Raw genomic sequence first — 26,762 nt, 5'->3', positions numbered from 1 at the left:
AAAAGGTACACAATGCACAGTAAATGAATGGCCTAAATTCTGCAATTTTAATCATTTTAGAAGATGATAGCATAGGTATTGAATCCCTACGACAGGCTGCCGGAGAGCTGACATGAGATGTCAAGAGGCCATTTTGTGCACTGCCACTATGAGGCCATTGTTTCTGGATCATATTCTCATTATCTGACTCTAGACACACTACAGGAATGAGAGTGGGATCAGATGTTAGCTTAACTGCTTGCTGGGCTAGAACAGGTATCAGTCCAGCATAATCATCTGACAGGGTACCACAGCAGACCAGATTAAGTCCTTGTGAATCTGTGCTCAGGACACCAACAATGGATGGATTCTTCATTGGGTCCTCCAAGTGATGCAAAGCCCGCCCAGGACCCCCATTATCTTTTTGACAAGTTCACATCTGCTCTGATGTGTAAACATTAACATTACAAGTTCCTATACTTGCAAACCACACTTCCTTACCTGGCAGTCATGGTTACCTCATTTTGTTTCAAATTTGGTTGACTTAGACAGTACATCCTCCTAAGGTAGTTCTCAAATTTATTTCAATCTCCTTTTCTTATCCCTTTGCTCTTGAGTCTTTCCTATCCCTTGCTTAAATAGCAGCCCTACCAAAATGCCTTTGAAACTCACTAGCCACAGAGGTTGTTTAGTGCCACAGTTTGGTTAGGTTAACTGCAAGTTTTCTTCCTGCTATTCCCATGTTTCAACCTATGTCTTATGACTCCCAAATCTGGAACTCCAGCCACAATGTATCACATGTATCTGTCAACTTCAGCAGCCTGAAATTAATGTCAACTGTACACTGTTCTAACTCCTCCCTCCTTAGTCAATCCATTGATTTCCACATAACCATAATCACTGTCTATATTAGTCATACAACTTTCTAAATTGTCCTCAAAGTTCTTCAGCTGCCTTCCTTAAAGAGCCACCACAGTGCTTAATCAAAAATAAAAACTGGGCTAGGAGGATGGCTCAGAGGTTAAAGGTACTTCCCTGTAATGCCGAGACTCCCCAGAGCCCACAAAAAGCAGAATACAAGATGCTACATCATCTATAATACCAACTTGCACAACAATGAAACGTGGAGCCAGGAAAATAAGAGCCATCTAGATTTTTACAATCACTATGAATAGTAAAATTTCAAATAAACTGCATAGAAAAAGGAGTTCAGAATATATAAAACTAACATACAACCTATCATAAATTGATCTAGTCCCAACCAAGCCATTTAAACCTCAAGATGGTTTTATAGCTATGGTGATTTTATTTTTTGCTAAGAGGCACCCCCAGAATTCAAGATGGTTTTAAAAAATTGAAATAGGCTCCAGGCCAACAGGAGTAGGGAAGACTAGGCCAGCTCAGTTTGGGTCCTGCTTCCCGACCCACCCAGAGCAAGGCATACTAGGCCACTCAGGTCTCAGAACACTGGGCAGACCCAAGACCCATCAAAATTGTTAGAAAAAGCCAAGTGCCTAGTATATCATCTCTATCACACCCATCAGGGACCAGGAAACATTACAGGGAAATTGGTTGATTAAATATGAATGCTATTCTCACTGCTAGCATGAGAACCTTCTCTACAGAGATGACAGTAGACACTGAAGAGATTCAAAACACATCAAAGCAAAACAAATTCAACTTTTAAAATGCCCTTCTAGGCTCCAGGAATGTTGCAGAAAAAGGGTTAAAATATTGAGAGCCATAAAGTGGAAACGCACACTGTGAGGCATTGTCTTCCCCACAGGAATCAACTGGTATACTCAGGACGCCACAGTGATTATTGACAACCCCAATGAACACCCTCAGTGGAATGTGGGTAGGGGAGAGAAGACATAAGAGCATAACCTGATTGAAAAGCAACCAATTTGTAGTATGTCCATATGTTAAATTACCAATAAAAAATTATTTTTGAAAAAATTAAGATGTCTGGGGCTGGAGAAGATGGCTTAGCAGTTAAGGCATTTTCCTGCAAAGCCAAAGGACCCCGGTTTGATTACCTAGGACCCAAGTAAGCCAAATGTACAAAGTGGCACACATGTCTGGAGTTCATTTGAAGCAGCTAGAAGCCCTGGCATGCTCATTCTGTTTTTCTTTTCTCTGTTTCCAAGTAAATAATAAATAAAGTTTAAAAAAAATAAGATGAAGCCAAGCATGGTGGTGCACACCTTTAATCCCAGCACTCAGGAGGCAGAGGTAGGATAGCCATGAGTTCAAGGCCACCCTGAGACTACATAGTGAATTCCAGGTCAGCCTGGACCAGAGTGAGACCCCACCTGGGGGGGGGGGGGATTAAGATGTCTGAAGAAATGTTCATCTGCAACCATTTAAAGTCCCAGGACTGGCAGGGCATAGTGGTGCACGCCTTTAAGGTCAGCACTTGGGAGGCAGAGGTAAAGGATCACTGTGTGTTTGAAGCCAGTGTGGAACCACAGAGGGAGTTCCAGGTCAGGTAGAACTATAGTGAGAGCCTATCTCAAAAACTAAATAAATAACAAAACCCTGTGATTGTTCTTAGCTGCTTCACACATCTAAAATATCCTACCAGAGCAATGAACAAAAGTATTTCATATAAACATACCTGGTTTCTCAGACATACAGGAGACACACTTGCTGTCTTCTGCCTTGTTACAAACACAGCATACTGGACACTCCCAAGACCCCACAGGCCTTCTGAATTTATCTCCCAACCCTAGGGTGCCAGTTGTCACAAGGCAGCTAGAGGAAGCAGCCATTGTCGCAGAGCTTTCCGAAGCCGCTGTCAACGTGAGGACTCGCTTCACACCAGTCCCAGGTTTTGGCGTTTCACAAGCTACACATTTTATTACTTCAGGTTTATTTTGCACTAAACAAGTGTCACAATCCCAAGTTCCAAATGCTGGTTTAAATTTATCTCCAAAGCCTGTCCCTGATGTAGAAACTGCTTTGGCACTTTTGCTTGGTGTTCCAGTTCCAGTCTGCTTGGTATTTTCTGTCGGTGGTAATTTTGCAGCTTGACAGGCTATACATTTACTGTCGGTAGCTTTGTTCTGAAGTAGACATGTGTCACACTGCCATGAGGATCCAGCCTTGAAACTTCCTCCAATCCCAATCCCACTAGAAGAGAAGGTACTTATCGCTGGTCTTGTATACACTACAGGACTGGTGGTGGTGGGCTGAGCAGCAGGAGGGTCTACCTTTGGTGATGTGAAACCTACAGCATGTTTAAAGCAGAGGAAATGGTCCTAATCAAAGCATTAACTGCAAAAATATTATAAAGAAAAACTATCTAAAGGCTATTTAAGAGGTTATTAGCTACACAACCATATTTATTAACAGTATTTGTGACACTCAGCAAAAATACACAAAATGTTTTCTTGGGCTGGAGAGATGGCTTAGCGGTTAAGCACTTGCCTGTGATGCCTAAGGACCCCGGTTCGAGGATCAATTCCCCAGGACCCATGTTAGCCTGATGCACAACAGGGCGCACTCATCTGGAGTCCGTCTGCAGTGGCTGGAAGCCCTGGCGCACCCACTGTCTGTCTGTCTCTATCTGCCTCTTTCTTTCTCTGTCACTCTCAAATAAATAAATATTTTAAAAATATTTTTTAAAAATGTTTTCTTTACATCACCTTCTCCAAGATTCCCCAAGCTTGAGTTTTTCATTTGAACTTACTGTTCCCACTATTATCCACATTTTGCCTCCCTGCAATAATCAACTACAATCCACTGCTTGTCTTCCAAGCCTTGGCAGTATCTGACGACTTCTCTATTTATAACCCTCATATATTGTACAGTTATGACCCATTATTGTGCATTATCCCTCTTCAGTAAAACCAGCTAAGCTGAGCAGAACAGGCAGTGATTTCACAGACATCCTTCCAACATACAAGATGTCAAGGATGATATGTTTGGTTGAGAAAGGGTCTCATTATCATCATTCAAGGGTTGTAATACAGTGTGTGACACCAAGTGTAGCTCAAGGACTATTTCAAATTATAGTAAATTCATCTAAGCTTTAAAACTGAATAGTCTGAAAAGCCAGACATGGTGGCATATGCCTTTATTCATAGCACTTGGAAGGCAGAGGTAGGAGGATCACCGTGAGTTCAAGGACACCCTAAGTCTACACAGTGAATTCCAGGTCAGGCTCAGCAAGACTGAGACCCTACCTCAAAAACACACACACAAAAAAGAAAAAAAAAAACTGAATGGCTTGGGGCTGGAGAGATGGCTTAGTGGTTAAGGTGTTTGCTTGTAAAGCCTAAGGACCCAGGTTTGATTCCCTGTACCCATGTAGGCATGCATGTGGAGCTCATTTGCAGTGGCTAGGGTCCCTGGCATGCCCATTCATATTCTCTCCCTCATAACTAAATGATAAATTATTAAAAAAAAAAAAACAGTATATAGTCTGATGACAAACCCCAAAGATGTACCAAACCCTATTTACAGGCTAGGAAACAGAAAAAAATGAGTAAGACTAAGTCTGTCCTGTTGGGACAAGAACACCTCAGGCTACATAAATGCATGTGTTCAAACTTAACAGTAACTCAAATGCAACTGCCTCAAGCATGTCTGCACTATAATTCCATGGACCTTTTCACATTTTTAAAAACCAAAGATATATTTATACAATTAAGGTATCCACATAGAATGGGAAGGCATACTTTTGGGCTAATTAAAATTGTTGTCACTGAACTGACCCATTCACATACTTTATGCGTGGGAGATGGTTTTTAATGCTTTACTTGAGAACTGTCATTTTACAAACACCCCTTGCTTCTCCAATTTTTAGTACCAACAGAAAATTAAAACAAGAAAATCTAGAAGATTGCTAACAGTTTCAGGTATACCAAGAAATAATCTAACCAACTTATATCTAGCCTAAGGGCTAGACAATACCAGACACTTCAGATATTCAATGGTTTACAAAGTATGATTTTGTCAATGATTTATCTGAGATGTTAAGATTAACAAAATGTTAACATTAATCACCTTAGATCCATTAAATTATTTTTTTCCCTCCACTTTGTCACATTTTTCTAATTTCACTCAAATGAAGACTCAAATTTTTCATATTCAAAAATTAAAACAGGGCCAGGCATGGTGGTGCATGCCTTTCTTTAATCACAGCACTCAGGAGGCAGGGGTAGGAGGATCGCCATGAGTTCAAGGCCACCCTGAGACTACACAGTGAATTCCAGGTCAGCCTGGGCCAGACTGAGACCCTACCTCGAAAAAAAACAAAAGTTAAGAGAGGAAGAATTAAGAATGCAAAATCCAATTCTAAACATACATGTAAGATAAAACATGCCTTATATTTGGTAATTCTAGCACAAGCATTCTAGATTTCTGCTCCACTGCATAAATCTGTCTAAAAGTAAGACTTCAGTAGGCAGCACATGCCATCCAAAAGAAGAAGGCTGGACAAAACAATCTAATCCTCGCAAATCTTGTTGTATAGGTACACCTTATTAATTAAAACATCCCATTCTACACTAATACTTGTGCTAAGTAAATCTCCTTTCTGAGCCATTAGGTTACTTCAGGAGTAGCTTTTTAAAAGAGTTTCTAATATTCTAACATCAAAGAATTTCTGTGTCATTCTATCCATATTCAAAAGCTTTGCCCATCCTGGGACTAGAGTGAGTTTCAGGTCAGCCTGGGCTACCTTGAGGGAAAAAAAATTCAACTTGCTTTCAATTTAAATCATAGGGCTTTTTTTTCCTTTAAAGCTTTCGTCAAAGCTTAAATCTGAATACATTAAAAATGAGTTTGCAACTAGAATGTTTGACTAGCTCAAGGACAGCCTTACCAGGGTTTTTCAGAATATCTAGAACACTTCCTTCTTTCAGGACTTTAGCAGGTGTGAAAGGGCCCTCAAACACAGCTTCTTGCTTCTTACACCTTGTACTGCTCACTGTAGTGTTATCTTCAGCTGGAATTTTAAAATTATAAAAGATATTAAGTCAGAAAAAAGAAAACATTGGATTCTTCAGCTTAAAAAAATCTACAAAAAGAAAATCTGAAATAGTAATTGCTACTCAAAAGTTATGAACAAATGACAATGTACAGGGTTATTCTATCATTCAAAGGAAGGAAAAACATCACTTCTTGCATTGTATATTCCCTCACCACCCCAACCACTCACCAGAAAAAGAGTAAATATAAACTCTACCTGCCAGTGAACTTGCCAGAAGATAATAATCAAGCAAGCATGAAACTTGGGGCAAGCTTATGCTGAGGTATGTGCTTACAATACTGACCTCGCAAGTGATTTTCAATTAAGTCAGTTATTTCATATCTAGAAAGTCGTAGTATAGTGTTTCTTTTCTTTCTTTGAGGTAGGGTCTCACTCTAGCTCACGCTGACCTGGAATTTACTATGTAGTCCCAGGGTGGCTTCTAAGTCATGGCAATCCTCCCACCTCTGTCTCCCAAGTGCTGGGATTAAAGGTGTGTACACCACCATGCCTGGCTACAAGTTAAACTATTATCCAAAATATCCTTCAGGAACTGGAGAGATGACTTAGCCATTAAGGCACTTGCCTGCAAAGCCTAAAGACTCATGTTCTATCTCCAGGTCCCACATAAGCCAGATGCACAAGGTGGCACAAGCATCTGGAGTGTGACTGCAATGGCTGGAGGCCCAAGCATCAATTCTCTCTTTCTCTCTCATTTAAAAAAAAAAAAAATCCTTCAGGTATAATATTGAAAACGTGCTCAATAAGGATCTAGTTAAAGTACAAAATTCTGAATGAGACTTCCAGTTATAAGCATGCTACAACTCCAGCAATCAAAAAAGGCAAAATTGATGGGGGGGGGGGGCAGAACTAACAGGTCCTACCAGACACCTCACTGGGTGGGGCAGGTACACATTCGGGAATCTTCCTATTCCTACTTGTTCTGGCTCAGCTCTGGCCCAAAGGCAGGAATCCTACTAGTCTCTCACGCTGGGGTGGGCCAGCTGAGTTCAGGAGAGGCGGCCTGACAGGTGATCAGCCTTCCTCTACACCCCGTGGGACCACCCCACAGAGCAGTAGGCAGCTGCACTGGGCAGCATAAGGTAGATACTTAACAGTACAGGAGCTGGGGCCCACAAAGCCCAGCCCCTGACCACCTCTGCAACCTGTGCAACCCACCCTACCCACACTGGACAGTGTTGGAGCCCTGCTCTTCTTGTGCCAGCTCAAGTAGCCCATTACCATAGTTAGTAGGCCAATCCCCAGAACCTCCCACGCTATGTCTTTCTGATTTCCAATAGGGATGGGTGGGCAGACAAAGAACACAGGAGTAAGCGGAATATGTCTGCAATCTCCACTACCTACTCAACTGGGGTACAGTGGAAGAGCAGGGGCAAGCACTCATGCAAGCATCACAGGCGGGACACTGCTCCAACCACATGCTTTCATACCAGGCAACAGCCCAGAGTTTCTGGCATACTCTTGACCTCCACAACCTGTGTATCTCCAACTCCAATCCAGTTCAACCCAAAACAGAACACTCACGGAAGATCCTATAAGAACCACTATTTGTTTCCTCCTTAACAAAGTAAGACGATCTATCCCAAGATAGGTACAACCACAATGTAAAAATTCTTCTTCTTTTTTTTTTTTTTTTTTTTTTTTAAAGCAAGACAAGAGATCTCTACCAAGAAAACCTAGCCCTGCAGTGAAAGTCTCCAATCAAAACACAAACAAAGCCGGGCATGGTGGCATATGCCTTTAATCCCAGCACTGGGGACAGGAGGCAGAGGTAGGAGGATCGCAGTGAGTTCAAGGCCACCGAGACTATATGGTAAATTCCAGGTCAGCCTGGGCCAGAGTGAAATCCTACCACGAAACACCCCTCCCCCCAAAAAAAGACAAGACACCAAAAACAATCACAAAATGAAAGCACAATAAGCTTATTAAACTCAGTGGGACCCTGGCCAAATGAATGGTTGAACTGGAAGCAAATAAACCAACAATCATATAAATGAAATGCAACAGAATTATCTATTGCAGCTAACAGCTTTCAACACTCAGCTTAACATTACTGAAGAAATCTTTAAAAAGATAAACAAATTGAAGGTGAGCCAACAGAGGACCTAAACAACCAGCTGATTAAGATTAATGAAGACATGAAAAAACTCAAGAAAGAAATTCAGGAAGGAGGACAAGATGGAAAGATGCCCATCATAGATAGGTAAAATAAATATTATGAAAACAGCAGATTCAACACAATACCAATAAAAACCTAGTATTCTTCTTTACAAAGAAGAAAATTACCTCAAAATTCCTATGGAACTGCAGAAGACCCTGGATATCCAAAAATATCCCCAGCAAAAGAAAGCCCCTAAAAGTACCAGCATATCCAATTCAAAGCATTCCTATAACTCCATAGTAATAAAAACAGCATGGGTCAGGCATAAAAAGAGTCATATAGATCAATGGGACAGACGACCCAGCCCTTAACAATGACAGCTATCTGATATTTGACAAAGGAGTAAGCAACATAAATTGGAAAAAAAAAGATAGCATTTTCAACAAATGGTGCTGGGCAAACTGGATAGCCACATGTAGAAGAAAAATGAAGCTAGCTAGGAGTGGTGGCACATGCCTGTAATCCCAGCCCTCAGGAGAAGTAGGAGGACTGCCAAGAGTTTCAAGCCAGCCTGAAGCTATATAGTGAATTCTAGGCCAGCCTGGACTAAAATGAGAAATAAAAAAAAAAAAAAAAAAAGAACAAAACTAGACCCACTCTTCTCACCGTACACAACAATCAACTCTAAATGGATCACAGACTTCAATATAAGACCTAAAACTCTTAAATGACTTGAAGGGCTTTCCACAATACAGGAATGCGTAATAACTTCCTGAATTATAATACTCCAGTAGCCCAGGAAATTAAACACTCAACCAGTGGGATCTCATGAAAGTAAAAAACTTTTGTACAGACATCCATAAACAGTCAGCTGACTACCTACAGAATGACAGAGTATCTTCATCATCTATACCACTGACACAGGCCTAATATCTATAATCTACAAAAAACTCAGAAAAACTATGTTGGGAGCCGGGCATGGTGGTGCACGCCTTTAATCCCAGCACTCGGGAGGTAGAGGATCGTTGTGAGTTCGAGGCCACCCTGAGACTACAGTTAATTCCAGGTCAGCCTGAGCCAGAGTGTGACCCTACCCTACTTCATAAAACCAAAAAAAGAAAAAGAAAATGTGCAAGCTGTGACTAATTACTTAATGACAGGATCTCATTTTTCTGATTTGTCCCTTTCACTTTGAGTTTCAGGTTCCCTTTTTGGTTTTGCTGGGTGTGGTTGCTAATCCTTGTAATCTTACATGTGGGAGGCTGAGGATTGATTACAAGGCTGAGGCCATCATGTGCAATAGTGAATTTTAATTATTTGGGGGTTGGAGAGAATGGGGGGTTAGGTAGGGAGAATATGGGCACGCCAGGGCTTCTAGCTACTGCAAATGAACTTCAGATGCATGAACTACCGTGTACATCTTGCTTATTTGGGTAATTGAACCTGGGTCCTTAGGCTTCACAGGGTAGTGCCTTACCCCTACGCCATCTTTCCAGCCCATGGATGTGCTTTTAACTGACTTTAGTCTCTTCACCTCTCAGCAACTTCTAGATTTCTGCTTTGGTATGTTTTGAGTGTCCTTGGTGTCTATCGCCATCACCCTGGCACATGTTGTCTGGCTGTGGGAGCAGCATTCTTGTTCAATTTGCCCATTTCTTTGTGGTTTCACCTAGACTCTACCTTGATGTGTGAGAGGTGGCTCATCTCATGATAAGGAGTTAGCGGTCTTTTTTTTGTCATGATGGTAGGTTTTGGTTCTCCCCAGTTTTCACTGCCTTCTATAAAAGAAAGATTCTCCAACAGAAAGTGAGAGCAGCATAGGTTAAAGGGGATAAGCACAGTTAAGAGAGATTTTGATGGGTGTAACCTCTCTTCTGGCCAAAGGCAAGTGGGTGCTTCTCATTGGAGTCTGTGATGCCAGTCCCTGTTGGATTCTCACTTGGTTCCCAGTACCAGCTATGGAATTCCTTTCCAGTGAACATGTCCCTTAGCCAATCAGAGTGTCATTGGTTATGTACACAGGCTGGGTGTCACTATTAGACAAGCTTGTACATATTGTCAGGCTGGTTACTTTACATAGCAGGGTCCCCTGCATGCTTGTTTTGTTTTTCATGGTATGGTCTCACTGTAGCCCAGGCTGACCTGGAATTCACTCTGTATTCTCAGGGTAGCTTCAAACTCACGGTGATCCTCCTACCTCTGTCTTCCCAGTGCTGGGATTAAAAGCACCTCACATTTTCTTTTTTGTTGTATGCTTGCTTGCTATCTATCTATCTATCTATCTATCTATCTATCTATCTATCTATCTAAAGAGAGACAAAAGTAGACAGTGAGAGTAAGGGTGTACCAGGGCCTCAAGCCACTGCAAACAAACTCCATATGTATGTACCAACATGCACATCTGGCTTATGTGGGCAGTGGAGAATCAAACCTGGGTCCTTAGGCTTTGCAGGCAAGCACCTTAACCACCAAGCCATCACTCCAGCCCCATTTTTCTTTTTGAGACAGGGGTCTCACTAGGCACCCCAGTTAAGCCTTGAACTCATGGCTATCGTCCTCTTTTTAGCATGTGTGTGCTGGTCTCACAGGTGTACATAACCGTACCTAGCTCCTTTCCTCATTTTCAATCCACTATTAAATGATAACATTAGAGTCCCATGTATATGTGTACTCAGAACAAACTCCTAAAAACTCTGCCTTAACAGCTTTTATTCATTCACTTACCATTATTGAAACAACAGTGAGATCTGGAAAGAATCTTACTGCCTTTCCTCAGAATTAGTCAGGAAATTGATCAACAAAAAAAGTTATTCTTTTGGACTCATAACAACATTGAGAAAAGTCATGGTAAGAAATGCAATTAGGCTGGAGAGATAGATGGCTTAGCAGTTAAGCACTGGCTTATAAAGCCTACAAATCCCGGTTCAAGGCTCAATTCCCCAGGACCCACATAAGCCAGATGCACAAGGTGGCACATGCATCTGGAGTTCATTTGCAATGGATGGAGGCACTGGTGTGCCTATTCTCTCTGTCGCTTTCAAATAAACAAACAAAACTTTTAAGAAAAAGAAATTCAATTAGAAGCTGGGCATGGTGGCATACACCTTTAATCCCAGCACTCGGGAGGAAAAGGTAGGAGGATGCCATGCGTTCAAGGCTACCCTGAGACTACAGAGTGAATTCTAGGTCAGCCTGAGCTAGAGACCCTACCTTGAAAAAAACAAAACAAACAAACAAAACAAAAACAAACAAAAAATGTATATATACATATACATATACATATACATATACATATACATATACATATATATGCACCAAGAAATGCAATTAGACCTGCTTGCTCCTTTCTATAATACAAGGCTATTTTTATTTGTCACAAAGAACTACGCTGCAAACTTATCAGCCTTGCTCTATGTCCTTTCCACGATGTACAGCTTTTTTCTGTCAGATCTCTTGAAAGCCAAAGCCTTTTCCTGATTTATCTGTCCTTGAAAAACAAGTCAAAGGATTTGAAAAAGGCAATAGCATACAACAAAAGCCCTCGGCTGCCTGTTATTTCATAAACCCACCTATACCCTCAATCAGTATTAGTATCCCTACACTTCAAAGCCATGGAATTCATATAAAAAAAAAATTAGTGTCTTAGGGCTGGAAGGGTGGCTTAGCAGATAAGGTCCTCACCTACAAAGCCAAAGAACCGTGATTTGATTCCCCAGGGCCCACGTAAGCCAGATGCACAAGTTGGCACATGCATCTGTAGATCATTTGCAGCGGCTGAATGCCCTGACATGCTTATTCTCTCCCCCTCTCTCTCTCACGTAAATAAAATTTAATTTTAAAAAGTTGTGTCTTAGAATAAAACTCAGGGCTAAGGATGTAGCAAGGTGAAAAGCCTAGCATGCATAGGTCCAAGATTTCATCAAAGCAAGGGAGCGGATGGGAGTAAGAATGAGAGAAAGGAACAGAGAGAGAGACCATTCAATTAACAATTTAATTCTTTAGCATGTCATTCCAGAATTTTTAGAATTTTACATTTACTGCTCCAACTTTATAAGAGATAACCTAAAATTGTAAAGTATAAATGTTTTGCTTTTTGTTAGCCCTTTGTTTTTGCATAGTCTTTTATTGCCTGGGTAAAAATGCCCTTGCTAAAAAATTTCGACTTGCATAACTCACTCTAGAAAGAATTACCAACACTACTACCAAAGCCTGACATAATTATGTGATTATACATTTCTGTCTTTCCTCAGTGATGTAGGTTACTTCAGTTCAGAAATGATGTACCCTCTATCTGCCTAGGCCAGCATTAACTCTTACAAATAAAAGCAACTAGGAAGCATAAAGATGAGATCCATGACAACTACAATGCAGGCAAACCTTTAGTTTTTAATGAGACGTCAATCATAATGGACCTATCATCTTATTTTGACTAGAAACAGTGAAAACAAAATCAACTACATATTTCTGAATATAATTTTAAAAAGGACTTTGGGGGCTGGAGAGATGGCTTAGTGGGTAAGTGCTTTACCTGTGAAGCCTAAGGACCCCAGTTTGAAGCTCATTTCCCCAGGACCCACATTAGCCAGATGTACAGGGAGGTACATGCATCTGGAATTTGTTTGCAGTGGCTGGAGGCCCTGGCACACCCATTCTCTATCTGCCTCTTTCTCTCTGTCTGTCTCTCTCAAATAAATAAATAAAAATAAAAACAAAAAACATTTTTAAAAATGAAGAGGATGTTGATTTTTTAAAGAAAAAAGACTTTGGGAAAGATAATAGCCTTTGCTCACTTTTCAGGGCTAATTTCATTCAAGTGACAACATTTACAAGAATTACCAAAAAAAATTTTAAATGATACTTTAACATAAACATTCTTTTGTTAAAAAAAAAAAAAGCATTGTCTATTTTTACTTACCTGAACTACTTATAATTGGTTCTAAAGTACGATTTGAGCCAGAAAGTTCTGTTTTAGCAACAGGCACACTGAATGTAAACCCAATCTATAAAAAAAAAGGTCATCTTTTTAGTTGTCAATTTTGTTTTAAGCAAATATTATAGCTCACTTTTAAGTCAAGAGATAACACTGAACTTATCTATTCTAAATGGAATGTTTTTCATGTTACACCCCCTACAAGTTAATTCCTGAGCCAGGTACCTTGCTTCACACCTGTATTCCCACATGACTCAAGAGCACACATTTGACATGAAGGCAACAGGACTGATCGCAAGGAGCAACAAGAGTAAAACAGTAATCACAGAACACTCTGAGAATGGACTATATTACCACCAGGTGAAGCATCCAGAGAACTAGACATTAGGAGCATGCTGCACCTCAGAGAATATATGGACAAGCATTAAGGAAACAAAAGTATCTGGGCTGGAGAAATGGCTTAAGTGGTTAAGACACTTGCCAACATAGCCTTAAGACCCAGGCTCAATTCCCCAAACCCACATAAAGCCAGCTGCACATATGCCTAGAGTTTGTTTACAGTGGCTAAAGGCCCTAGAATGCTGTCCCTCTCTCTCTCTCTCTCCCCCTCCCTCCCTCTCTCAAATACACAAAATAATTTTTTAAAAATCTGAGACAGTGTATGCATATACAGTACACAATAGTTTGTTTTGGCTCTCCGTTCAGTAAGTTTTGTTTTTTGTTTTAAACTTGTAAGAAACTATTTTAATACCAATAGCATCAAAAATAGAGTAAGGCTTTGAAACCACTGTTTGCGACTTACAGGTGATGGAGGTAGTACATCTGCCTCTGTTGATTTTACAATGGGAGATGAAAATCTAAACACAGGACTGCCAGTGATTCCTGGAGAGACCATTTGTACCTGGTTTTACAAAGACAAAGAAAGCTGTATTTAACAGAAATTGGCAATAAAACACTTCCAAAAAGTTCAAAGCATTCTATTCCCATTTAGATTTAAAAATCGTTGTCACTTCTCAAAAACACTGAGCAGTAACTGGCTTGTTCAAGAGAAATGTTTCTTCTGAGACATGACCTTGCTAAAAGGAAAAAAATTACACTTTTAAGACTAGATTTAGAGTCAGGCATGGTGGCACATGCCTTTAAGCCCAGCACTTGGGAAGTAGAAGTAGGAGAATCACAGTGAGTTCGAGGAGACCATGAGAATATGTAATGCATTCCCAGTCAGCCTGGACTAGAGAGAGACCCCATCTCAAAACCAGACCCCCCAAATAAATAAATAAATAACAAGACAAACATTATGGATATAGGAATAACATGTCATTCCCTACCTCCAAAAAGAAAAAAAAGTATTAGATTTTTAAGCCAGGTGTGGTGGTACATGCCTTAATCTTAGCACTGAGGAGGCAGAGGTAGGAGGATCATCCTGAGTTCAAAGCCACCCTGAGACTACCTAGTGAATTCCAGATCAGCCTGGGCTAGAGTGAGTAAATATCACCAAAATTTAAAAAAAAAAAAAAAGAGTATAAGATATTTAAAAATGAAAAGAACAAGTCTGGAGAGATGGCTTAGCAGTTAAGCACTTGCCTGTGAAACCTAAGGACCCCAGTTCAAGGATCCATTCCCCAGGACCCACATTAGCCAGATGCACAAAAGGGCGCAGGCGTCTGGAGTTCATTTGCAGTGGCTGAAGGCCCTGGCATGCCCATTCTCTCCCTCTCTCTCTCTCTGGCATTCTCAAATAAATTAAAATAAAGCAAAATAAAATTCCAAAAAAAAATTTAAGGAACAGTAATCATGTCATTTATACAAAGGTCTGTACCTTGTTTGTTGATTGAGAAGAACTGATTGATGATGGTGAGGAAGCTGCAATGACAGGGGAACTAAAATTGAAAGTAGGCAATGAAGAACTGGTGATTGGTAGAGAGATTTTCGGTAACACTGGTGCTTCCATTTCCTAAAACACAGTATGTTTTATAATGAATTATATTGTATTTCATGTCATTGTTTAATATTTAATCATTTTCACAGACAACCTATAAAGTTATGGACAATATTAATATATGGGCTCATGAATTAAAAAAAAAAAAAAAAAAGATAAAGTGGGCTGGAGAGATGGCTCAGCTGTTAAGGAACTTGCCTGCAAAGCTAAAAGACCCAGGTTCAATTCCCCAGGACCTACATGAGCCAGATGCACAAGGTGGCTCATACATTGGGAGTTTGTTTGCCGTGGCTGAAGGCCTTAGCATGCCCACTCTCTCTTTCTCTCTCTCAAATAAATTTTTTAAAAATTTTAAAACAAAGCTGAAGATTTATATTCCCAGTTGTGCCACCAACCTCTATGTGACTTTAGTAACTTTATTACTTCAGTATCAATTTTCTAATTCATAAAAGGAAAAATTCTTACTCAACACCAAAGTGATGGTATTAATATAAAATATAAGTACCACATGAATCTGAAGTTTATTTGCAGAACCAAGAGGACCTGGTGTGCCCACACTCTCTTGTCCTCCCTTACTATCCCTCTGCTCACAAATAAAAATTTTAAAGAAGTAAAAAACGGTAGAGAACAAACAAAAGTAAGGAGAAACTGAATGGGAAAGACAAAATAAAGGCCTATCAATTTTTAGACTTTATCAGATAAAAGAAAAGTAAAATTCTGTGCCATAACACTTGTTCTACAAGTTCTTCAGGCTGCAAGATAAAATCAATTAGAAACTCAGATTCCAGAAAGAAATGGAGATTGTGATCATACGTAATTTTAACTTACTCAAAATGTTAACTATATAAAAACAAAATTATACATACTACGAATTTGTAGCCTGTTTAGATGAATATAAATGATAAATGCAGCTAACATGAATGCCACCAAAAATAGCATTTTTACAGGAAGTGTTACAGGACCGGGGGAAGAAAGTGGAGGGATAGATGACAGGACCTCTAGCTGCTGAAAATGAACTCCAGAAGAATGCACCACTTTGTGCATCTAGTTTTATGTGGGTATTGAGGAATTGAACCTGGGTCATTAAGCTTTGTAGACAAGCCCCTTAAGAGCTTAGCCAGCTCTCCTCTCAAATGTTACAGAAAGATGTCAAAATGAAAAGGAACCACCTGAGCACTAAGAGGTTGAACAAAAAGCAATAAAATTGTAATTTAACAACTATTTGGCCCCCAAATAGGCTATGTTCAATGTAAGATAGAAAAAGTACAAATAAAATTTAAACTAATTTAATTAATAATTACATTTGCTATAAGTGGACTTCAAGTGCACTTCATCTGAAAGACAAAACCCAACCAGATGCTATTGACATTAGGACTTACTTTAAGTATGAGGAGTCGCTAAAAGCAAATGCGGGAGAAAAATAACAGTATGAGCCGAGCATGGTGGCAAATACCTTTAATCCCAGCATTTGGGAGGCAGATGTAGAATTGCCATGAGTTAAAGGCTATCCTGGGACTACATAGTGAATTCCTGATCAGCCTGAATTACAGACCTACCTCAAAGAAAGAACGAACGAACGAAAGAAAGAAAGAAAGAGAGAGAGAGAGAGAGAGAGAGAGAGAGAGAAAAGCAACAGTGTGAAACTTAAGAGACGCTTTACTCAAACTATACAGGTAGGGGCTGGAGAGATAACTCAGTGGTTAAAGGTGTTTGCTTGCAAAGCCTTGAAAGGCTGGGTTTCATTCCCTAGGGACCACGGAAAGCCAGATGCATAAAGTAGAGCATGTGTCTAGAGCACGATGTGGGAGGTACTGGTATGACCATACTAACTCTGTCTGCCTCTTTCTCTGTTTACCCCTTCCCCCAATAAAAAATAAATAAATCTTCAAAAAAAAAAGGCTAAAATGTAGATATTCACTTATTTATTTCGGTTTTACAAGGTAGGTCTCGCTCTAGTCCATGCCAGCCTGAAACTCAGTGATCCTCCTACCTCTGCCTCCTGAGCAATTAAAGGTGAGTACAACCATGCCCACATTACAAGGTAGGTTTTTTTGTTTTGGGGTGTTTTTTTTTGTTTTTTTTTTTTTTTGGCTTTTCAAGGTAGGATCTCACACTAGCCCAGGTTGACCTGGCATTCACTCTGTCATCTCAGGGTGGCCTTGAATGAACTCACAGCGATCCTCCTACCTCTGCCTCCAGAGTGCTGGGATTAGAGGCATGCACCACCCCGCCCGGCACTGGGTAGATTTTTTTTTTCAAGGTAGGGTCTCACTCTAGCTCAGGCTGACCTGGAATTCACTATGTAGTCTCAGGATGTCCTCAAACTCACAGGGGTCCTCCTACCACTGCCCACCCGACCCCATCCCCGCTGATATGCTTTTGTCATGCTTTTGGTGGTGCACACCTTTAATACCAGCACAGGCAGAGGTAGGAGAATCACCCTGAGTCCAAGGTTACCCTGACACTACACAGTAAATTCCAGGTCATCCTGAGCTACCAAAGGCCCTACCTCAAAAAACAAAAACAGGGATGGAGAGATGGCTTGACAGCTAAGGCACCTGTGAAGCTAGAGGACCCAGGTTCGATTCCCCAGTACCCACGTAAGTCAGATGCACAAAGGGGCATATGAATCTGGAGTTTGTTTGCAGTGATTAGAGGCCCTAGCAAGCCCATTCTCTATCTGCTTGCAAATAATAAACAGCAACAACAACAGTAAAACTCGCATACTTCCAGTGATTTTTTAAAAACAGGTTAATTAACATGGTGTGCTGTGGCACATGCCTTTGATCTCAGAACTGAGAAGGCAGAGGTAGGATCACTGTGAGTTCAAGGGCAGCCCATGACAACAGAGTTCCAGGTGTACATAGGCTAGAGTAAGACCCTACATTGGAAAAACTAAATAAAAACAAAAAGTAATTAACAAATAAACCAAGCAAGAAAAAAATGATTACATACAAAACCTGTTTGTAAGACGGCTCTAATTAAACACAAATATAAAATCTGAGACTGGTAACTGAGTCAAGGCCCTTAGCATAATTCCAATACTCCTTGCTAAGGAGAATATAAGGCATGATGTCCAAACCTCCAAAGTCATGATACTAGTATGCTAGAAAAGAATAATAGCATTTACTAGGAAAAGGAGAGATATACCGTAAAACTTTTGCAACTGCTAATAAGCCTAAAAGAAAAAAAGAATCAAAACACCAACAGAATAGTTAAAATATATATAATGCCAACTACAGATGGAAAGGCTTTTAATCTTCAGTGAGTCTTTTATACACAAGGTCTGAATAGCTAAAGAATTCTTCTAATTACATAAATAGCTCCATGGGGGGGGGGGGGATTAAGAAAAACACACACACAAAAATCCCACTAACAAGAAATGCAAATAAAACTATGACAGATTTTGCAACTATCATACTGGAAGAAACTTTAAAGTCAAAAAAACAAGGAATAACGAAAATAAAGAAAAAGCAGATCTATCTCTTCTCATGGAATGTGTCAAACTAGGAAAGTACCTTTGAAGAGGTATACAGCAACATCTAACACACTCAAAAATGTGTTCAAAAACTCCATTTCTAGGTAAATATCCAAGAGAAGACACTGTTTATGGCAAAAGGAGAAGTGTATAAATATTCACCTTAGGTTTTATTGGGAATTAGCCCAAATGTAATGACAGGTTGGATTGCAGTAAATCTGAATACTAAATAAACAAACAGCAAAACTGAAAACCTACAGTTGGCCTACAGTATAGCTATTGGTCAGTGGATAAAGTGCCTGCTTAGCATGCATAAACACTGTTTGATTTCCCACCAGTACCTCATAAATCTGGGGTGATAATGCACACCTGTAATCCCACCACCAAGATATGGAGTCAGAAAGATCCTAAATTCAGGGCTGGGGCTCAGCAATTTAAAAAGCACTTGACACCATGAGGGGGGAAGGGAGGGGGAGGGGAGGAATGGGGACAGGACCTACGACTTGCTTATAAAGCCAGTGTCTGCCCAGGTTCAGCTCCCCAGTACCTACATAAAAATAGGGAGTTCACTGGCACCAGCAAGAGGTTCTGGCTCTGACTTTCTCTCTTCAATAAATAATTTAAAGAGAAGGAGGAAGGAAGGAAGGGTGTAAGTTCAAGTCCATGCAAAATTACATACCAAGTTCAGGGTTAGTCTAGAATATATGCAAATCTGTCTCAAAAGAAAAAGAGGGCTTAGGTGTGGTAGTGCACACCTTTAATCCCAGCACCCGGAAGGCAGAAATAGGAAGATAGCTATGAGTCCAAGGCCACCCTGAGACTGCATAGTGAATTCCAGGTCAGCCTGGGTAGAGTAAGACCCTACCTCGAAGAAAAAAAAAAGAAAAAAGGGGGGGGTGTTGGAGAGATGGCTTGGCAGTTTGACTGCAAAGCCTAAGGACCCAGGTTCAAGTTTGTTTGCAGTGGCTGGATGACCTGGTGGACCCATTCTCTCCCTCTCCTCCCCTACACCCAAAATAAATATTTTAAAAGAGGAAAAAAAAAAAAAAAACCCTACCTTTAACACACAAAATAACAAAATCCTGGGGTAGGGGGAAGCAAGCAAGAAGACAACAGGAAGTGGTCATTCAGTTAAGTTTTAGAAACAAGCATTAACTGTGCAGTGATACTCAGAGAATCAAAAAATTTCAGTAGCAACCCAAACTCAGTGGTGCATGCATTTAGCCCCTGTACTCAGGAGTCTGAGGAAAGAGCAGTACCGTAAGTTCAAAGACAGCCTGGACTAAAGACAGCGTTCAAAGTAGCAATTTCCTTGTTAGAAGAATGACTGCATATTTTACACTTTTATTAAATTCATAAGATTTAGGTAAACAGGTTTTAGATTCTGAAGGGAAGGTTTAAAGGGCAGATGCTATGGCTCCCCCCAAGGTACAGCCCTGGTGGTCCACTACTTATCACCACCTCATCAAAACTGTTATGAAACATAAGCCTACCTCCTCTTGTGAGGGTTTAGAAGCAACAAAACGTGTTCTTTCTCGTCTCATCTTGCCACCTCCACCACCTACTCCAGAAGATATACCATTGGCTGCAGGAATACTGAAATTTGGATATGAAAAGCCACTAGCAAATAAAAAGAAAGTTAAAACAACTGATATATTATTTTGGCCCATAACTAAATATTCAAAACACCAAAACTGTTAAGAAAAGAATGTTTTTCTGATTATACTTAATTTTCTTAATATTCAAAGCTGTTCATAAAAATGGATCTTATAAATTATAAAGAAATCTAGCTGTGTGTAAAAAGATATTACCTGTCTTGCTCTCTATTTTGTCTTGAGGTCATATTTTTTTCATTGACAGTCTAGAAGGGAAAAAAAAAGTATGATTATTATTAAATTACTAAAGGGAGAGTGGTGTTGAGAAGGGTCTCACGAAGTCCAGGCTCACTTGAATCTCATCACAAAGCTGAAGCTGCCCTTGAACCAATTCCCAAGTGCTAGGATTTGATTACAAGGCAAGTGCCACCAGACTTAGTATGTGTGTGTGTACGTGCATGCGTGTGTGACGGGGAATGAACATGCTGTACGTTATTTCTGTACTGGGATTGATTGCCGACACGGCCTTAGCAATCCAAGACAAGTATTTCTACCACTGAGCTACATCCCAACCCCAGAAGTTATAGCATCATGACGATTTGGTGATTGTATTTATTTGAGAGAGATGGAGGACGAGAGGACATGGGCCTCTAGCCACTACAAACTTACTCCAGATGCATGTGCCACATTGTGCATTGGCTTTATGTAAGTACTGGTTCCTTTAGCTTTATAGGCAAAGCCTAAGGACCATGGATGAATTCCCCAGGACCCACATAAGCCAGATGCACAAGGGGCACATGCATCTGCAGTTTGCAATGGCTAGAGACCCTGGCATGCCCATTCTCTCTTTCTCTCTATCAGCCTCTTCCTCCCACTCTCTCAAGTAAATAAATAAAATATTCAAAAAGAAAAAAACACAAATACTGGCTAGGATAAGGACAAAAGGGAGCACTTATGCACTGCGGTAAGAATTAGGCACAGCCACTGGGGAAATCAATATGGATGTCTCTCATAAAAGTAACAGTAGAGAATGCTTCCCGTCAAGATGGCGTCCGCCTAACCACACCGCAACTCCCCGGAAGAAAAGGCAAAGAATCAAGGGGTCACTGGGACTTTTAGGGGAGAGCAATCTCTAACAGATCACCAGTGGGAGGCTGCGGAGAGGCAAAAAAGGGAAATCGTCTGATTCCCGTGCTCTTGAGCTCACCGGTCCCCCAATCACCCCAAGAGGCCAGCCTCAGGCTACTCTTGCAGTAACTGCAGGCAAGGAGAAACTAGCTCTCCCAGACACCAGCCCTGGGGGGGGGGGGGGATGAGCCCCGCCCGGTCTTGAGACCCCCACTTCAACCCCCCCCCCCACTTTGGTCCCTCTCTGCCCCACCCACCTCATTCTGGGAATTGGAGTCTCCACTCTGCCCCACCCCACCCCTAAACCAGCCTGGTGCGCAACTTCCTTCCACCCTCTAGACTTAGCCCCGCCCCTAACCCAGAACTTCAGATCCAACATGCTTGGCCCCGCCCCCGTGGGAATTCTGACTCCTTCCACCCCCACCCAGGAGACAGGACACCCCCGCCCCCCATGTCAACCTCAACTTTAGAACTGACATACTCTGCCCAGGCCCTCTACTTCCACCTGCCCTGTGAGGCGCCGGCCCCTTTCAACATCCTTCAGCCATCTCTGCTTGGCCCCGCCCCCACCCCACTTCAGATCCCAACCCCTTGGCCCAGCCACCGCAGGAACTTCAGACCTGCTCTGCTCAGCTCTGCTCAGCTCTGCTCCTGGCCCCTACTAATTCAGACCTGCTGCTCCATCCGCCCCACCCCAGCCCTCCTGATGTCCAGACCATGTATGACACCCCCTCTACCCCTGCCCTTCTCCAACCCCCTCACTGGTGACCACAGTCCCATTCTCCCTGCTCCCACACTGTGACGGGCCTACCAAAATGCAAAAGAAATAACAAAAAAAATCAAATGCAAGTAAATCCAGTAAGATCTTCCAGTCCTACCACTGAATGCTCTAATGAAAACAGAAGAGACAATAGGATCAGAAACCCAAAAGGAAGTTATGAGAAATGCAACCCTGACCAAGCTGTTGATAGAACTTGGGCAAAAGCAACAAAGGACTGATACTCGTGTGGACACTGCCTTCACTAGACCTAATAGATAAGAAAATAGAAGGGGTCCAAACACAGTTAATAGATATAAAGGAAAACGGGGGGGGGGAGGATCTAAAAAACCAGCTGGATGTACTAAATGAAGACAAAGAAATGCAAGAAGGAATTCCAAGAAGCATCAAGAAAATCAGAAAATGATGTAAAAACAGAACTTGACAGAGGGATGGAAACCATACATAGAAAAGTAGTAGAAAATGCAAACCTAATTGAACAAGCTCAAAACTCCTTAGAGGCTCTCAAGAATAGAGTCAGCCATGTGGAGGATAGAAACTCAAATCTGGAAGACAAAACAGAAGAAACAGTTCAAGAGTGCAAAAGTTTCAATAAATTCAAAAGTTACTGTGAACAGAACATGAGGGAAATGTGGGATACCTTCAAATGTGCTAACATTAGGATCATGGCAATACCAGAAGGGGAAGAAATTCAGACCAAAGACATGGAGAACTTATTCAACAAAATAATCGAAGAAAACTTTCCCACTCTCAAAATAAAGGCCCATCAAGATACAAGAAGCTAACAGAACTCTAAACAGAGTGGACCAAAGGAGAAACATACTTGACATACTGTCAAGACTCTAAACATTGACATCAAAGAGAAAGTCTTAAAAGCAGCAAGGAAAAACAGCACATCACATTTAAAGGACTTCTCAATGGAAACCCTGAAAGCCAGAAGGGCCTGGAATGGAACACTGCCAACTCTAAGAACCTATGGCTTCCAACCCAAACTACCCTACCCAGCAAAAGTATCCCTCATAATAGATGGTGAAAGAAAAACCTTCCCAGAAAAACTCTCAACTTTACAACTATATGAACACAAAACCAAACCTACAGCGAGAACTTCAGGAAATTCTCTACATAGAAGAATCACATAATCAACCTCAAGTACCTATAAGAAGCAGCTCACAATAACCTAACTCAGAGAAGGCACAAAAAAACTTCAAAGTCCATGGAAACACCAAACCACATATACCATCACAATATGGGCAGGGATCAAATCAAATCTCACAGTCATTACCCTAAATATTAATGGCCTTAATTCACCCATCAAGAGACACAAGCTAACAGGATGGTTCAAAAAATTAGACCCCTCAATCTGTTGTCTTCAAAAAACCCACCTCACCACTGAAGACAGACACCTCCTCAGAGTGAAAGGGTGGAAAACAATATTCCAAGCAAAAAGGAAGAAGAAACAAGCAGGTGTAGCCACACTAATATTGTATAAAATAGACTTCAAAACAAAAATAATCAAAAAAAGACAAAGAAGGCCACTTCCTATTCATCAAGGGAACAATCCAGCAAGAGGATATTACAATCATCAATCTCCCTCCCCCCAGGTAGGGTCTCGCGCTAGCCCAGACTGCTCTTAAATTCACTATGGAGACTAAGAGTGGCCTTGAACTCCTCTCAGTAATCCTCCTCTGTCTGCCTCCTGAGTGCTGGGATTAAAGGCATGTGCCACCACACACGGCTACAATCATTAATCTTTATGCACCAAACACAGGTGAACCACAATTCATAACAAAACAGAAATATCCACCAACACCATCATAGGTGGGAACTTCAATACACCATTATCAGCAACAGATAGATCATCCAAACAGAAACTCAACAGGGAAGTGAAAGAGCTAAACATACAGCATTAAGACATCTATAGAACGTAACACCCCAAATACACAGACTACACATTCTTCTCAGCAGCACACGAAACCTTCTCTAAAATAAGTCATATATGGGTCACAAAGCCTGCCTCCATATATTTAGGAAGACTGACATAATCCCCTGCATGATGTCAGATCATAATGCTATAATGCTAGAAATTAACAACCAAACACCCACCAAAAATCCCATCGGCTCCTGGAAACTGAACAGCACACTTTTAAATAATAAATGGGTAGTGGATAAAATAAAAAATGAAATAGAAAAATTTCCAGAAACAAATGACAATGAGAATACATCATACCAAAATTTAAGGGACACAATGAAGGCAGTCCTCAGGGGAAAATTCATAGAACTAAATGCCTTCATAAGAAAGACAGAAGGCTGGAGAGATGGCTTAGCGGTTAAGCGCTTGCCTGTGAAGCCTAAGGACCCTGGTTCAAGGCTCGGTTCCCCAGGTCCCACGTTAGCCAGATGCACAAGGGGGCGCACGCGTCTGGAGTTCGTTTGCAGAGGCTGGAAGCCCTGGCGCACCCATTCTCTCTCTCCCTCTATCTGTCTTTCTGTGTCTGTCGCTCTCAAATAAATAAATAAATAAAAACATTAAAAAAAAAAAAGACAGAAATCCCAAATCTATAACCTAACCATCCACCTAAAGGCAATGGAAAAGCAAAAAAAAAAAAAAAAATCCAACCCAAAAGCTCCAGATGGAAAGAAATAATTAAGATCCAAGCAAAAATTAATGAATTGGAAACTAAGAAAACTATTAAGAAAATTGATGAAACAAAAAGTTGGTTCTTTGAAAAAATAAGTAAAATTGACAAACCCATGGCCAATTTGATCAAACAAAAAAAAGAGATGCTTCAAATGAACAAAATTAGAAACAAAAAAGTAGAGATCACAACAGACATAAGTGAAATTGGGAGAATCATCAGGACTTATTTAAAAACCCTCTACTCAACAAAACTGGATAACATGGAGAAAATGGATAAATTCCTAGACACATACCATCTACCAAAGCTAAACTCAGAGCAGATTAATCTCCCAAACAAACCTATCACACTCATCGAGATTGAAAAGGTGATAAAAACCCTCCCCCAAAAGAATTCCATCAAACGTTCATGTACGTACTCAAACCAACCTTTCTCAAACCGTGCCACACAATTAGAGAACAGGGAAAGTTCCCCAACTCCTCCTATGAAGCTAGTATAACTCTAATTCCAAATCCAGGAAGAGATGCCACAAAAACTATTGGCCTGTTTCCCTGATGAACTTAGATGCACTGATCCTGTACATAATCCACGTAAATCGAATCCAACAACACATCAAAAGCTTTATCCACCTTGATCAAGTGGGATTCATTCCAGGAACGCAGAGGTGGTTCAACATAAGGAAATCTGTCAATGTAATACACCATGTAAACAATGTTAAACACAAATACCACAGGCTCATTTCAACAGATTCAGAAAAGGCCTTTGACAAAATACAACATCACTTCATGATCAAAACATTGGAGAGACTCTGCATGGTCAGTGTATAACTTAACACAATAAAGGCTATATACAGAGCTACTAAACTCTAAATAATACTTAATGGAGAGAGACTGAAGGAATTCCCATTGAGATCAGGAACAAGACAGGGATGTCCACTCTCACCCCTGCTCTTTAATATAGTACTGGATGTCCTAGCTCAAGCAATTTAAGATAGGAGAAAGTAATAAAGAGGATAAAATTTGGAAAGGAAGAAGTAAAATTAGTGCTATTTGCAAACAACATGATTCTATATGTAAGAGACCTGAGAACCTCCATTCCAAAACTCTTAAAGGTGATAAACTCCTTCAGCAAGCAACTACAGCTACTTGATATTTGACAAAGGCCCTAACAATATAGGCTGGAAAAAAGACAGCATCTTCAACAAATGGTGATGGACAAACTGGATAAACATATGCAAGAAACTGAACTTGATCCTCACATCTCACCATGAACAATCAAATCCAAATGGATCAAAGACCTCAATATAACAACAGAAACTTTACTACTAGAAGACAAGTTAGTAGGAACATTCCAAGACTTAAGAATGGGAAAAGATTTCCTGAACAAAACCCCAGCAGCACAGAATCTTAAATAATCACTCAACCAATGGGATCTTATGAAGCTGAAAAGTTTGTTCACAGAAAAACATAAAATAAGCAGAGCCAAAAGATTATCCACAGAATGGGGGGTAATTGCTGAATATCCAACTGACAAGAGGCCTACAGAACAACTCAAAACCCTAAACAATAAAAAGTCAACAATCCACTTACAAAATGGGTCAAGGAGCTGGACAGGGAGTTCATAGAGGAAGAAATACAGACGGCACACACACCTAAGGAAATGATCATCACCCCTAGTCATTGGGGAAATGCAAATTAATACTACTATGAGATTCCAAATTACCCCAGCAAGGATAGCAAACATCAAAAATTCAAATGCAAACAAAATGCTGGCAAGGAAGTGGAGAAATATGAACCCTCATCCACTGCTGGTGGGAATGCAAGATGGTACAACCACTATGGAAAGTAATATGGAGAATCCTAAAAAAAACTGGGCCTGGGTTACCTCACTTAGTATAATCTTCCGGATGGTATTGTATATATACAAGTAGATGAACAGATTAATGGGAATGAAAAGGTCCAAGTCAGGTCAGCAGAAGAGATTGAGTAAAGAAAAGGTGGAGGGAAGGCTAATCAAAATCTAAGGGGATATAAATAAATCATATGGAAACCTACGTTTTTGGACAATGGAACACTCAGGAGCCAAAGATTGTTGCTACAAAATTTTCAGTGTCAGGGATGGGATACCTGCCAGTGAGTTGTTGGTCAGGGAGGTCCCTAATGCCCCCAAAACAATAGAGGCCATTGCTGAGGCCCTT

General features: G+C 40.7%; 1 protein-coding gene and 1 pseudogene across 4 annotated transcripts in view; both read right to left on the bottom strand.

Annotated features, from left to right (window-relative positions):
• The window catches only part of Nup153 (nucleoporin 153), an 89,429-nt gene that overhangs the window by 19,910 nt on the left and 42,757 nt on the right, over window positions 1-26,762 (bottom strand). For 2 of the 4 annotated variants that reach the window (XM_004667932.3, XM_045136530.1), the window contains 7 exons: window positions 20,240-20,289; window positions 19,922-20,048; window positions 14,831-14,965; window positions 13,814-13,912; window positions 12,997-13,081; window positions 5,813-5,935; window positions 2,600-3,211 (listed from right to left, as the gene is read on the bottom strand). In XM_004667932.3, the coding sequence (XP_004667989.1) occupies window positions 2,600-3,211; window positions 5,813-5,935; window positions 12,997-13,081; window positions 13,814-13,912; window positions 14,831-14,965; window positions 19,922-20,048; window positions 20,240-20,289 (1,231 nt within the window). The remainder of the gene's footprint in view (window positions 1-2,599; window positions 3,212-5,812; window positions 5,936-12,996; window positions 13,082-13,813; window positions 13,913-14,830; window positions 14,966-19,921; window positions 20,049-20,239; window positions 20,290-26,762) is intronic. The other 2 variants (XM_045136528.1, XM_045136531.1) reach the window with 2 other exon arrangements.
• LOC123455589 lies at window positions 121-1,127 on the bottom strand (annotated as a pseudogene).

The sequence above is a fragment of the Jaculus jaculus genome, chromosome 17, assembly GCF_020740685.1.
Source record: "Jaculus jaculus isolate mJacJac1 chromosome 17, mJacJac1.mat.Y.cur, whole genome shotgun sequence".
NCBI lineage: Eukaryota > Metazoa > Chordata > Mammalia > Rodentia > Dipodidae > Jaculus > Jaculus jaculus.
Note: the sequence above shows the minus strand (reverse complement) of the source record. Positions and strands in the feature narration are given on the sequence as shown.